At 40.9% G+C, this 13,967-nt stretch overlaps 1 protein-coding gene across 14 annotated transcripts in view; it reads left to right on the forward strand.

Annotated features, from left to right (window-relative positions):
- Nucleotides 1-13,967, forward strand: part of Senp7 (SUMO1/sentrin specific peptidase 7) — a 132,506-nt gene that overhangs the window by 64,686 nt on the left and 53,853 nt on the right. For 8 of the 14 annotated variants that reach the window (XR_003951814.1, NM_001360073.1, XM_030249230.1 and 5 more), the window contains one exon: nucleotides 1,568-1,759. The exons of 3 other annotated variants lie outside the window; for them this stretch is intronic. Coding sequence is in view for 10 of the 11 variants with exons in the window: in NM_001360073.1 (NP_001347002.1) it covers nucleotides 1,568-1,759 (192 nt within the window). In the remaining variant the exon portion in view is untranslated. Of the gene's footprint in view, nucleotides 1-1,567; nucleotides 1,760-3,929; nucleotides 10,569-13,967 lie in introns of those variants that run through there. 3 more of the 14 variants (NM_001003972.2, NM_001003973.2, XM_030249232.1) reach the window with 2 other exon arrangements.

Consider the following 13,967-nt stretch of genomic DNA (forward strand, 5'->3'; position numbering starts at 1 on the left):
TCAGTGGGTATGCATGTGTGGTATGTGAGAATGTGCACACGATATAGCATACCTGTGGGGGTCACAGGGGGACTTTTGGGAGCTGATCCTCTCCTTCCACCTTCATGTGAGATCTAAGCATTGACCTCAGGTTGTCAGGCCATTGCATTAGTCCTAAAGCTCTTTTAAAGCCCAACATTTTATGTGGTCTGGAATATAGTGAAAGTAACACAGTGTCTTTACATAATGAAAATAAAGAGTACTTCCGCATATTTAATAATATTTAGTGATGTTGACATTTTATTTAAGCAGAAGTACGTAAGGCTTTTCTAAAAACGTCCTTGGTTTCCACAAAATATCAGTGGAGTGTGTTAGCTACATATTTGTAGTAGATAAGGGGATGTGGGGTGTAGGAGGAATGATGTGCATAAACCTCTGCATAAACACCAGGGGCTGCATAGCTGCAAAGTCATCTCCTTCAGGAGGACCTAATTGAAGACTGCTGGAGATACCAAGGATTGCTAACACAGACAATGCCAGCCAATCGGGAACTGCTGTTTAAAAGATCAATGAGTCTCTCTTCGCAATGATGGCCGACTAGGCTGTCTTCTGCTACATATGCAGCTAGAGACACGAGCTCTGGGGGCACTTTATATGCCCAGTACAGGGGAATGCCAGGGCCAAGAAGTGGGAGTAGGTAGGTAGGGGAGCAGGGCAGGGGGAGGGTATAGGGGATAGCATTTGAAATGTAAATGAGGAAAATATCTAATAAAAAATTGAAAAAAAAGTTTTTTTTTTGTTGTTGTTTTTAAAAAGATCAATGAGGCGTAAGCGGAGGGTGTTAAAGGAGCATCATTTATTCAGAATAGAAGATGAGTGACCTAGCAGATTTTGCTACCGTTTTTGGTTGTAAAGATGCATGACATATAATAGTATATCTGATAGAAATTCCCCCAGTTTAGAAAGTTTAAATATTTAAAAATACACTATAAATTTCTAAACCTTTAGCCTATTGGCCCACTTACCCAATGCTATTATTATGTGAACATAGGAATGACCATAAGCATGTGTGCTGTTCCATTTGTGGGATCTGGAATTATCATGGATATAATCTGAATGTTGTCTTCCTTGTTGGATGAAGCATTTGTCATTTGATGAGTGTTTAATTACTTATCAGGGATCTTTCTCTAAATAAAAATACAGTTTTCATGGATTGGTTTGAGGTGATACGTATTTTTAATAAATGCTGGAAAAGAAAAAGGCATTTTTTTTGGAGAAAAATTAGTTAAACTTTAATTGTTGCTATAGCATCTGTTAGTAAAGTTAAAGACATTATAGTCTCATACTAATAACCTGTCCTGGGCTTTGTAAGAAAGAAGTACTTTTAGAAACAAGATTGTATCTACCCAAAGTTTTGAGTATTCATACGTTGATTCCCTGAATGCTACGATCCTAATAAAGCTTACTTGCACTGAAGTAACAATATTTGAAAATTCAACTTTATTGGGTACATTTTTTCCCTCTTCTTTTTCTCCTCCCCTGCATGAAAACTCTAGTACAGTACAGTGTTTGTTATTTTATGTGGCAGGACACCCAGAGTTATACTGACGGATATCCGGCAAACAGAATTAGGAAGAAAATATTTAAAGATCCCACCTGTAACTGAGGCCAGTTTGAGTGATACAGCCAACCTGAAATCAGAGCAACTTTCTTCATCATCTGATGGCAGCTTAGAGTCTTGTCAGAGTGTAAATCATCACAAGAGCTTTTTATCTGAAAGGTATGTCTAGTGATAACTTTACTAAAAATATATATATTTATTTTCATGTGCCTGATCTTTCCTTCAGATATATTATTGTGTTATTATAAATATAAAACAAATGTGCTTTAATGGCTAGTGTGACTTTTGCCCATAGGATGTCTTTTGGAAGCAGCAGTTTATGGCTATTGATCAGAATCAAAAGTCTATTTTGTTTTGGAAAAATCGATATGGGTCAGTGGACTGTGCCAGGAAACTTGGTAAGGTTGCACAGTTTAGAAGCCCCGGAACTCTGAGAGGGAACCTCTGAGAGGGTGGCAGGAGCTTCACCTGCTCCTGACCTGTCCCCTGTCACGTGACCATACTCCCTAAATAGGAACATGACCTGTGGTCATATAGATCAGAACAGAGTTCTCCATGCTAGTGAAGTATTTAGAGGCCCTGAGGGTTTAGCCAATAAGCCTCCCTTCCTGGACATTCATTTCTTCCTGCAAAAGGTATTTAATCTCTGGTCTACCCTGAGCAGGTGGTATGCACTCATTTTCCACAATGAACAATCAATAAACAGTTTGGCACCAATGACTGTCTCTTTCATCAAGAACCGCATGGAGGAGCCTTTGTCTACAGAGCTACACCATATAAGTCTTCTGCAGAAGGCCCAAAGGTCCAAACTCCCAGACTTGCCACTGCTCAGCTAAGCCGGAGTTCTCCATTTCCCAGCAGCCCGCCCCCAGCCCCGGGGCTTGTCCTCAGCCTGAGGGCCCCTTCCCTTCCAACTCCTCAAAACCCAGTGGTATCTGGATGTCCAGGAGTTTGGGAGGCCCCCGGCCCTAGGTGTCTCTTTGCAGGCCCATGGACCCCTGACCAGTCTGTTCCAACTCTGCGAGGTTTCCAGTTGTGACTGGATGCCTGGGAGTCAAGGAACCCCATCTTTGGCCTCCCACATATTAGACTGCATTTTCCCACCCCCTGTGCGTTGTATTGGTGCTTTCTTCAAGGCCATCAGCCAACAGTGGGCATAGGATAAGTGCAATATAGCATCACTGCGTTTTGTCTGTCCAGTGGTGTCCTCACACCCTAGCGGTGAAGGGCGGAGCCACATCTGGCACCTACAATGTGGGAGGGACATACCCAGCTGATGCAAATCCCAGCTGGACCCACGCAGGCCCACATAGGAACTCCAGACTATGAGCAACCTCTGGCGCTAGTTCCAAAACCCAGACTTTCCCACTCTAAAGACAGACACTCTGACGTCTTCCCACTTTTGTTTTCGGGTGTAGATACTCCACTGACCTCCATCTAAATCCAGATAGTCCAATGGGCCATTAACAAAAACTGCAATTGCTACCCCCGCCCCCACGCCCTCCGACCCTGCTGATAAGGTGCCAGAAAGTTTCTATGCTCCTTTTCTTTCCGTTCTACTTTTAGGGTGTACATAAAACACCCCTCCTTCACCTGCCTTCTAGCAATACCAGCCAAGGCAAACACCTGGGGAGAAAAAGGGACCTGCCTGCTGGAGCAGACAGCCACAGCTGAGGCATGGCAGAGCAGGCCTGTACCCCTCCACCTAGGCAAACAGAGCCTACCAAGCAAGGACAGTAGCTAAGATCTTGCTGCTGAGAATCAAAATTTTCATGCTGCTTTGTTTAAATGCTTGTTCTTTGCCTAGTAGGAGCACCTAAAACAAAATACCCAAAAATTTCATGCTTCTTTATTTAAATGTTTATTTTTTTTCTGTAATAGGAACACCTGAAATAATGTTTGTGTCTTCTAAACTAAGATTGTCCTAAAATTTCTTTTAAACTTTAAAAATAATATTTAATATACTCCCATAGGTCAAACCAACTACATTAATAACCATTATTTAATCCTTAATTAACAACTAATTTCCTTTTACAGACAAGTTGTTACTGCCTATCCCAGATACATAATTAGCAGGACATTTTCTTCCTCAGCCATCTAAATCAAATGAATTTTCAATTCTTCCCTCTGGTTTCCTTAATACAACACAGGTGACTCCCCACTTGAAGGATGGCTTCTAGGACTGAATTCCTCAAACACCCTTGCCCTTTTTCTAGGACCATCACAGCAGAGCAGGATGTGCTCGTAAGAAAACTGTACATACACATTCCCCACCCTGTGCAGACATCCCCTGCTGGGGTTTTGCTTCTTGGTTGTGATTTTTCTACAGGCTTACCTCTAAAAAAGGGAAAAAGAGCACTACTGCCACAGGCCAGACGGAGACTGACCAGCCATCTCCTGGACCTGCCTGCACCAATAAAGCTGCCTTTGTCATCTGACTAAACAGTTCTGAGACAAGCAGATGCTGACAGCCTTGGGACCTTCCAGTGACAGATAAACTCTCTTGCTAAATCAAATAGATAACTGTTTTTTTTTTTAAACCGATGTTAATATCCTTACAGACTCTGTACAAACTCGATTTCAATCCACTAAACATTAGTTGGTTCAGTAACTCCTTGCCTTGCTAGCCCCCATCCCTTGTTACTTCTCTGGCTTGTGTTGTGTTTGATGCTTGACGCTTATACCCACCTACCCGGAATTTTCACTACAAATAACATTCGAAACAGTCACTCTAATGACATTTCTTCTTTATAAAAGGAAAAGGAGGAGTTGTGGGGCAGTGGACTGTGCTAGGAAACTTGGTAAGGTTGCACAGTTGGGAAGCCCTGGAACCTCTGAGAGGGTGGTAAGAGCTTCACCTGCTCCTGACCTGTCCCCTGTCACGTGACCACACTCTGCACATAAGGACATGACCTGTGGTCACATAGATTAGAGTTCTCCATGCTGGTGCGGTACCTAGAGGCCCCGAGGGCTTAGCCAATAAGCCTCCCTTCCTGGACATTCATTTCTTCCTGCAAAAGGTATTTAATCTCTGGTCTACCCTGAGGAGGTGGTATGCACCTATTTTCCCTGATGAACAAACAAACAGTTTGGAACCAAGGACTGTCTCTTTCATCAAGAACCTCATGGAGGAGCATGGAGGAAGCCTTCGTCTACAGAGCTGCACCGTCTATTCTTCTGCAGAAAGTCCGTCCTCACTTAGACAATCACCGCTGAGCTAAGGACAATTGCTAATTAGCTAAGCTGAAGTTCCTCATTCCCTAACCCAGTGGCATCTGGATATCCAGAAGTTTAGGATCCCCTAGCCCTGGGCTCCTCATTGTAGGTCATGGACCCCAACCCTCTGTTCCCAACTCCTCTGCATGAATTCCAGTGGTGGCTGGATGCTCAGGAGTCAGGGAACCCCAGCTTTGGCCTCCCACATCTTAGGCTCCATTTCCCCACTCCCTCAGTGGTGTATGGGTAGTTCCCTCAAGCCCATCACCCAATGCATGCATAGGATAAATGCAGTCTACCGTCTCTGCATTTTTGCCTGCCCAAGCGGTGTTCCCACACCCCAGCAATGGGGTTGTGTGAGGACCACACAAACAATGAATGAGACTTTTGTTGTCTGTTTAGTATTCATACCTATTTATCTGGTATAATTGAAATAATTCTATTCCTCCCTTCTTTTCTCTTCCTGCCTATTCTTCCACTCATCTGTCTGTTCATTTCTTTGTGAATCCATCCATCCACCTACCCAGCATCCATCCATCATCCATCCATCTATCATCTACCCACCCACCATCCATCCATCGACCCACCTACCATCCACTCACCATCCATCCATAATCCATCTATCTACCCACCATCCACCCATCATCTACCCACCAACCATCCATCCATAATCAATCCATCCACCCACCCACCATCCATCCACCCACCCATTTTTACCCACTGTGTTTATACTAGGAAAACTGAAACTGGCATTTAGTGCTTTAGTAAATATTTATTGAATAAATGGCTAGATATACTGCTGACAAGAATGGTTTGTAAACCAATGCAACTTACTGTAGTACTTAAAAATAGATATTAATTTACTCGGCTTCAGGCGCTAAGTGGGGGTCTAGAATTAAGAAATAATTTGTGAAAAAAACTAGAAGGTGCTCAGTTAATAAAAGTTAGCGAGTGTGGTTGAGAGACTTTTCGCTCTGCAGCCCAGCTATGCAGTCTTAGACTTGTGATCCTTTGCCTTCTTGCAAGTGCGATGCTTCCTTTGTGTGGGTACCACTAAGCCTGACTGCCAGACGGTTAAAAACTTTTTGTTGATTCTTTGTGAATTCCACATCAGGATCCCCAATCCTACTTATCTTTAACCCTGTTCCTATGTATCCACCCTCTGCCCTTGCAACCTCCCCCAAAAAGAAAAGAAAAAAGAAAAGAAGAAAACAACAACAATCAACAACTCCCCCCAAAACATAAAAAATATCATCATGGAAGTTGTATTGTGTCACAGTACACACTTGACCACACATTTTTCCTTGCAAATGTTCATTGCAATGGTCATTGGTCTGGTTTGAGACCTCTGGCTTCTGCTACACTATCAATACTGGATCCTCACCAGGACTCTTCTTGGATATCCTGTTGTTGCCCTGTGTCCTGGAGATCCTGCAGTTTCAGATATGTAGGACTAGGCCTTTTCATGCACCCAGTAGTTCTTGGATGGGGTAGATGTTGGGTGGGCCAACTCATAGCTCTGGATCTGGGCCTAGGAGGAGTTGAGTTGGTTAGCCTGCCAGCTCTCCTGCACAGCACCACCAGGGTAAGCTCTCCAGCACTGCTCCAGGTAGCTCATCCAGTGCTGCAGCTAGCAAGGGGCAGGGTCAGCTCTCCTCTTATACCCTCAGGTCTGATGTCTTAGGGTTTAATTGCTGTGAAGAGACACCATGACCAGGACAACTCTTTTTTTTTTTTTTTCCATTTTCTTTTTTCTTCTTCTTGGTTTTCTGCGACAGGGTTTCTCTGTGTAGCCCTGGCTGTCCTGGAACTCACTTTGTAGACCAGGCTGGCCTTGAATTCAGAAATTCGCCTACCTCTGCCTCCCAAATGCTGGAATTACAGGACAACCCTTATAAAGGCAAACATTTAATTTTGGCTGGCTTACGGTTTCAGAGATAAAGTCCATTATCATCATGGCAGAAAGTATGGCAGCCTGCAGGCAGACATGGTGCTGGAGAAGGAGCTGAGGGTTCTACATCTTGGTCTGAAAGCAGCCAGAAGACTCTCTTCAGCAAGCTGCTGGGAGGTGGCTCTCTTCTGCATGGCCTCTGGTGGTAACAGGGGCAGGGGACATCGACACAGACCCTGGCTGTGATAGGACCATGGACCCAGCCATGGCAACAGCATGGGCCCAGATGTCCCAGTGGCCTTAGGTGGCAGTGCAGGCCACTCAGCACAGACCACAGACATGTGCTTGGCTTTTGGTGGTAACGCCAGGCACAGGTTTCAACACAGACCTCTCATGCAGCAGACCCAGACACGGTCCTTTCCTAGAACCTCTCCATGGCCTCCTCATATCCGCCTGTTCCTTACCACCATCAAGTCCCCAGTTTCATCTTTATCTATAGTATATGAACCTCTCTGCTTCATTCTCTCCCATCTTCCCACTGTGTACACCAGCTTTCCCAATTTTTCCATCACATATTTGCCCATAATAATGTGGCACTTGGAGCAAGCTCTTGCATGTCTTTCTTCTGGCTGGGGTGGCCACTTGGGTGTTTTTCTTCTGGCTGTTCCAGGATGGCCTGGCTTGAGTGGGCATTTGGGTGAATTTCTTCCACCCTCCTCAGGCCATAGGGACCAGGGTGGGCATCTTTCTTTGGGCTACCCCAGGCCAGTGGGAATCAAATGGGCTGACTTCTAGATTTATTTATTTATTTGTTTATTTATTTTTTTGTAGTGGTGGTCCCTGAGAGCTCTAGGGGTACTGGGTGGTTCATATTGTTATTCCTCCTATGGGGCTGCAAACCTCTTCAGTTCCTTGGGTCCTTTCTGGAGGACCAATGGGGACCCTGTGCTCAGTCCAGTGGTTGGCTGAGAGCATCTGCCTCTGGATTTGTCAGGTACTGGTAGAGCCTCTCAGGAGACAGCTATATCAGGCTCCTGTCAGCAAGCACTTGTTGGCATCCACAATAGTGTCTGGGTTTGGTGGTTGTATATGGGATGGCTCCCCAGGTGGGGCAGTCTCTGGATGGCCTTTCCTTCAGTCTCTGCTCCATACTTTGTCTCTGTATCTCCTCCCATGGGTATTTTTGTTCCCTCTTCTAAGAAGGATCAAAGCATCCATACTTTGGTCCTCCTTCTTCTAGAGCTTCTGTGGTCTGTGAATTGTGACTTCTAGATTTTTAAACATTCATCTGCTAAATACTAGTCAAATGTATTTTCATCTTTAAGTCTGTAGAATTTAGAGCTTTCATTTCAGTGACAATTTGTTCTGGTCTTCATGTCCCCAGCTCCCCAACTGTCTTCTTCAAGCTTATATTTTTCACTGTAAATATTATACTTAAAGTTACCCTTTTAAAGGTGTATAACAAATTTCTTAACATTTTTAACAAGTGTTATCTTTAAAATTTTTTTTTATTTCTTACAAGCTTCTGAAATCTTCATATCTAATTTATGATGCATCAAAGATAATTTATGTATTAGGTTTCTGTTCTACTCCTTTCTGTTTTTGTGACAATATTTTGGCAAAAAGCTACTTATAGGAAAATGTTTTACTTTAGCTCATAATTCCAGGTTATAATCTGTCACTGTGGGTAAGTCACAATGACAGGAGCTTGAAGCAGCTTATTACACTGTATCCACAGCCAAGACCAGAGAGAAGTAAATGCATGTATGTTCATATGTGTATGTTCATGCGTGTATGTTCATACGTGTATGTTCATGCGTGCTTGCTTGTGTTCAGAAACAGAAGCATGTTCATGCATAGCTCAGGATTTCCTGCCCGTGTGTCAGTGCCTAAAGCAGTGAATGGAGTTAAGACCATCCGCCACAGACATGCTTCCAGGCTAACCCAGAGTAGACTGTTCTCCACTGAGACACTGTTCCCACGGGATTCTAGCTTATGTCAGGTTCATAGTTAAAGCTAGCTAGCACAGTCTTTAAAAAAAATTCCCTTCTTTAAAAAAAAAATGTCAATGGTGGGCTTGAGAGGAGGTTCAGTGTTTAGACAGCAGCTTCTCTTGTAGAGCGCCTGGGTTCTGTTCCTAGCACCCACATGATGGCTCACAGCCATCTGTAACTCCAGTTTCTAGGGGTCAGATGCCCTCTCCTGACCTTTGTGAACACTGGGCACTCAACTGGCACACATACATACATGCAGGCAGAACGTTCAGACGCATAAAATTAAAAAAAATAGCTAAAAAATAATCTAAAAGATTTTCAGTATTATTCAGACAGTAGATTGAATATATAATTAGAGATTTAAGAAATGCATTTATTATATTATTTTATGTGTTTTTTCCCCTACTCTAGTAGAGTGAAAGCATCTTGCTTAAGGAAAGGTTTTGTGCCATATTTATCTTTATATTCACTCTTAACTTAATGCATTTGAATTTTATACAACTAGGTTAATGTCTATGACATTGAACCTTGAGCTTAATTTTTCTGAACTGTAAAAAGTCAATTAATTTTGGAAATACTACTTTACAAAAATGTTTACATTGTCATTGAAAAATTTCCATCCTATCTTTATACACATGGAACTTTTGCCTGTATATATATATGTCTGTACTCCATGTGCGGTGTCCTTGCAGCTGAGAAGAGAGTGTTGGATTCCCTGGAACAGGAATTACAGTTGGTTGTGAGCTGCTATGTGGATACTAGGAATCAAACCCTGTTCTTCTGGAAGAACATCTCCCAGCCTCATTGAATTGTCTTTTAAATATCACGTGAAAATTTTTCTGCATATAAAAATCATATAGGGCTGGTGAGATGGCGGTTAATAACACTGGCTGTTCTTCTAGATTTCCGAAGTTCAATTTCCAGCAACCACATGATGCCTCACCATTTATAAAGGGATCTGTTGCCCCCTTCTGGCATGTAGGTGTACATGCAGACAGAGCACTCCTACATTTAAATAAATATATAAATTAAAAAATATGTGAAATAAACAAGTGTTCTAATGTAAGCATGTTTTGTTGAAATTTATGATGATGTTTTCCTATAGGATATAAATTACAGTGGGCTAGATTCATGTAATTAAGGAAATAGTTCTTGTGAGAGGTGTAGGAAGCTATCTGTTGTAATCTGCGCTTTTCAGGCTTTACTCCAAAGAGGAATAATAAGTGTAAGTATGACATTTTTGCTTCTTTCCAGGATCTCTTCAGTGAAAACTCTCTCTTCAAGTTCCTTAAAATTTGTTGTGAAGTTTCTGGGTAGCTTTGATGTGTTCTCTGAAAATCAGTTCTTCTGTTGTCAAATGTCTTTAGTTCTTATATTTGGAATAAACATAAATGTAGCTAGATCTGAATTCAGCTTTCATCCGTATTGCTGACACACTGAGTTACCCTGGCAAGTTCGTTGTATCTTTTAAACAGGGATAAGAATATATGTCTCTTTGGATTGATGTGTAGATTTAAGTAAAAACCATAATCCAGTGCTTGATAATAAATAGTAACATTTTTTTCTTATTGCTGGTAATAAAACAAATTCTGTTAAATATTATTGCTGTAGTTGATGCTTCTGAAGGTGTCTGTCCTGGAATACGAGAATGACCTGAGACCACTGTTGCCAACAGCACTGTGGCAAAGCGTTTGTCAGAGTTTGGTCAGCCTCACCGTTAGTTTAAGGAGTTCAGAGCTCCTCCGAGGAAACAGTAGTTCTCTCTTTTCTTAAAATGGGTCATTTTGAAAGGAGAATTCAGAATAGTTAGTGGAAATATGTAGACTCATAACTCTACCATCACTTTAGTAGATACATCACAATATAACTGAAATATAAGATGAACACAGAATAGATTTGACATCTGTTGTAACCATCCTTACCCACTTCAAAAGCAGAATGGATATATAGAAATTATTTAGAGCTTCTCAGAGACAGACTGTCTGTTAATTATTGCTATTATTATTATTCTGTTATTTCAAAGAATGTGGTAACATGCCAATCCTTATTATACATAACACCAAGTACAAACTCTGACAGTAGATCAATGCGGCTTGTAACCATAGAAACTTGTTTCCTCTGAAAAACTTTACACTTATGCACTTAATACGAGCAAATATTATGTGAAGAATAAAAATCTCTGTGTTAGCCTTATTCTACCAAGAGATGTTACTACTCCCTGTTACAGATAATCAGAATAGAATTATTTGGGAAGGAAAGTTTTAATTTACATCAGAAATCAAGAGTTGATAGAAAATACCAGTGTTGAATAGAAAATTTAAATTACTTACTTCAGGTAGAATATTTGCTTATTCAACATGGCAATTTTCATTATCTTAACATATAAACCTTAATTATTATACTTTAATCATGAAATAATTTTAAACTAAGGCCTATTTTAGATACTCATTGTTCTTTCCTTTTAATTGTTTTAATTTTTTTTGATAATTTCATATGTGAGTACTGTATTTACAACAATTCTGTGCCCATCCCCATCTCTTTTTCCCCATTTCCTCTCATATTCATGACCTCTTCCTCTTTAATTATTGTTTCATTTATATACATGTATATACAGACATGTATATATAAAAGCAACTTGCTGAGTCCATTAGCGTTTCTTTTATGTTATATGTTTAGGGCTGGTGATATGGGATTGCGTAACTGGCTGGAGCTCATCCCTGGAAAATGCTAAACCTTTCTCTCAGCAGCCATTTCTTGTAGCTTGGCTAGGAAAGGACTGTGTGAGATTTTCCCTATCCACCTTAGCATTGGGCAGCCATATTGCTGAGATTTCACAGGTGCCCCTTACACAGCCTTTCTTTGCCCTCTTGTGTGATGTTCCTTGAGCCTTAGGTGTAGGTTGTGATGTAGATTCATCACTCCTTGCTTTGTTCTCTGTTATTTCCAACAGTTTTGCCTTTCTGTAATGGACTCTTACCTGCTGCAAAAAGATTTACATTTATGTGTGGGTATTAGGATAAATTCTTAGAATGCAGTTAGAATTTATTCTGGTTTAGGAAAGTGGTAAGAGCAGATTCTCCTCCAGGGTCCATCACCTCAGCAGTCCCAGGCCATTTTTTAGGTTTATAGTAGTGGGTGTGAATTTCCTCCTATTGAGTGAATCTTAAGCCTAGTGAAGTGGCTGTTGTTTACTCTCAAGATATGAGTGCCACTATTGCACCTTCGGGGAAATCATGCCACGTGGTCATTGTGGTTCGCAGGTCTTACATCTGGGTAGGACGACTGCTTTTCTCCTTTGGCAGTTTGCAGCACCTTCTGATACTGTGAGAAGTGGTTTTCAAGGAGGAGGCTTCCAGGTCCTATCCAGCTGGATTTCTCCAGTCGTGTGTCTCAAGTGTGCTGTGTCTTTAGCAACAGGATCTTCCCTTCAACTTCTGGAAGGCAGCCAAGGGCAGTTGACAATAGTCTGTATTGTTTTGGGAGTCTCTTGGTTCTGGCACAGCTGACTTTGTATTGCTTATGTTTTTGGGGATGGAATTTTGTAGTGATGCCATCACCTTTTCTTTGATAGGTGATGGCATTTCTTTGATAGAAAAGGTATTTTATAACCAGAGTTCATTGCTAATTATTGGTCTAAACAGGTTTAATTCTCCATGAGTCAGTTTTGCGAGTTGGTATATGTTTAGGAATTTATAATTTTTTTCCCCAGAGTTTTCTGGTTTGGGGCATATAAATTATAATATTCTCATGATACTTTTCATTTTAGACTTCTCTGTTGTAATATCTTCATTTTTCTAATTTTCAACTGTTTTAGTTTTTCTAAGGGTCTTAAAATTGTCTACTACCTTTTCAAATAACCAACTTTTAGTTTTGTTCATCTTTTGAACTGTTTTCCTCGATTGTGTTTCTGTTGAAATCTTTACTGTTTTTTCTTCTGTTATTACTCTCCTTTTTTGCTAACATTAAATCATTTACTTAGTGATTTTTAATAATTGTTAACTACTAGCATATAAAATAACCTTTCTTTTGACATGTTTTTAAAGATTAATTTAAATTGTGTGTGTGTGTGCGCGCGCGCGCGCGCCTGTGTGCACATACATGTGTATAAAGGGAGTGCTGGTGCCCTTGGAGGCCAGAGGTGGTGTGCTGGAGTTACAGGTGGTTGTGAGCTGCCCAACTCTAATTAACTCTGGTGCTCTGGAGGAATTGAACTCTGATCCTCTGCAAGAGCAAGCTTGTCCCCTTTAACCACTGAGGCACTTCTCCAGCTTTTACTGGGATGTTTTATACATGCATATCATTATACTTTGATCAGTTTTGCTCCTGCCTACCCTGGTCTCTTCTCTTTTGCCGGTCTGCTGCTTCTTTCAGATAGCTCTACTGCTTTCATGTCACATGTATTTTTTACACTTTTGTTCCTGCAGTACCCCTCGCCTCTATACTGGACCCACTGTCTATATTTGAATTTAAGTCCAGACCCACTGTCTATATCTGAATTTAAGTCCAGATTCTTCATCTGAGAGAAAGCATACACTCTTCATCTCTCTGTGTCTGGCTTATATCACTTAACACTTTCCTGCAATGTTAGAATTTTTATTATTTCTCACAGCTGACTGAAATTCTATTGTGTTTATTTATAACATTCTCTTCATGCATTATTCTACCACTGGTGTTTCAGGTGTGTTCCTAACCACATAACCACGCCTCCAGCCTCTCTTTCAGGTCTACCACCTATAGGACTATGCTAGCTTCAGGCAGGGAATATTTGCATTCAAAACTCAAGTTCATGTTTTAAATTTCTGCTGCAATAGTTTTTTTTTCTGTTTCATTACTTTTTTACTTCATTTCAAATTTTAAAGTTTTGTTTATAGTGTCTAGTAGTATTTTGCTGAGAACTTAATAAAAAAAATCCAACAAAACACCATATAGTGTTACTTATATGGTTTTAGTCTTAAAGGTCTTGAAATCGCTTGAGAATGAACTGACTTAGTCAAAAGCTTTTTGTAAGTCAAATTGTCTTATTTTAAGTATTTGAGATTTTAGTTTCTAATTTATAAGTAAAACACTTAATTAACGTAAATTTAATGGGCTCAGTAGTGTAATCATAGCAGTGACTGATCCTTTTTCTGCGACACTACATTGGTAATATTTGGTTACTCTAGCTTTTAAGTTTACAATTCATTCCTTATATTCTGATCACTTGTCCTAGGTTATTCTTACTCATTTTTGGTGTCACTGTCACTTATCTGAGTTACCTCAGTTGTGA

The sequence above is a fragment of the Mus musculus genome, chromosome 16, assembly GCF_000001635.26.
Source record: "Mus musculus strain C57BL/6J chromosome 16, GRCm38.p6 C57BL/6J".
NCBI lineage: Eukaryota > Metazoa > Chordata > Mammalia > Rodentia > Muridae > Mus > Mus musculus.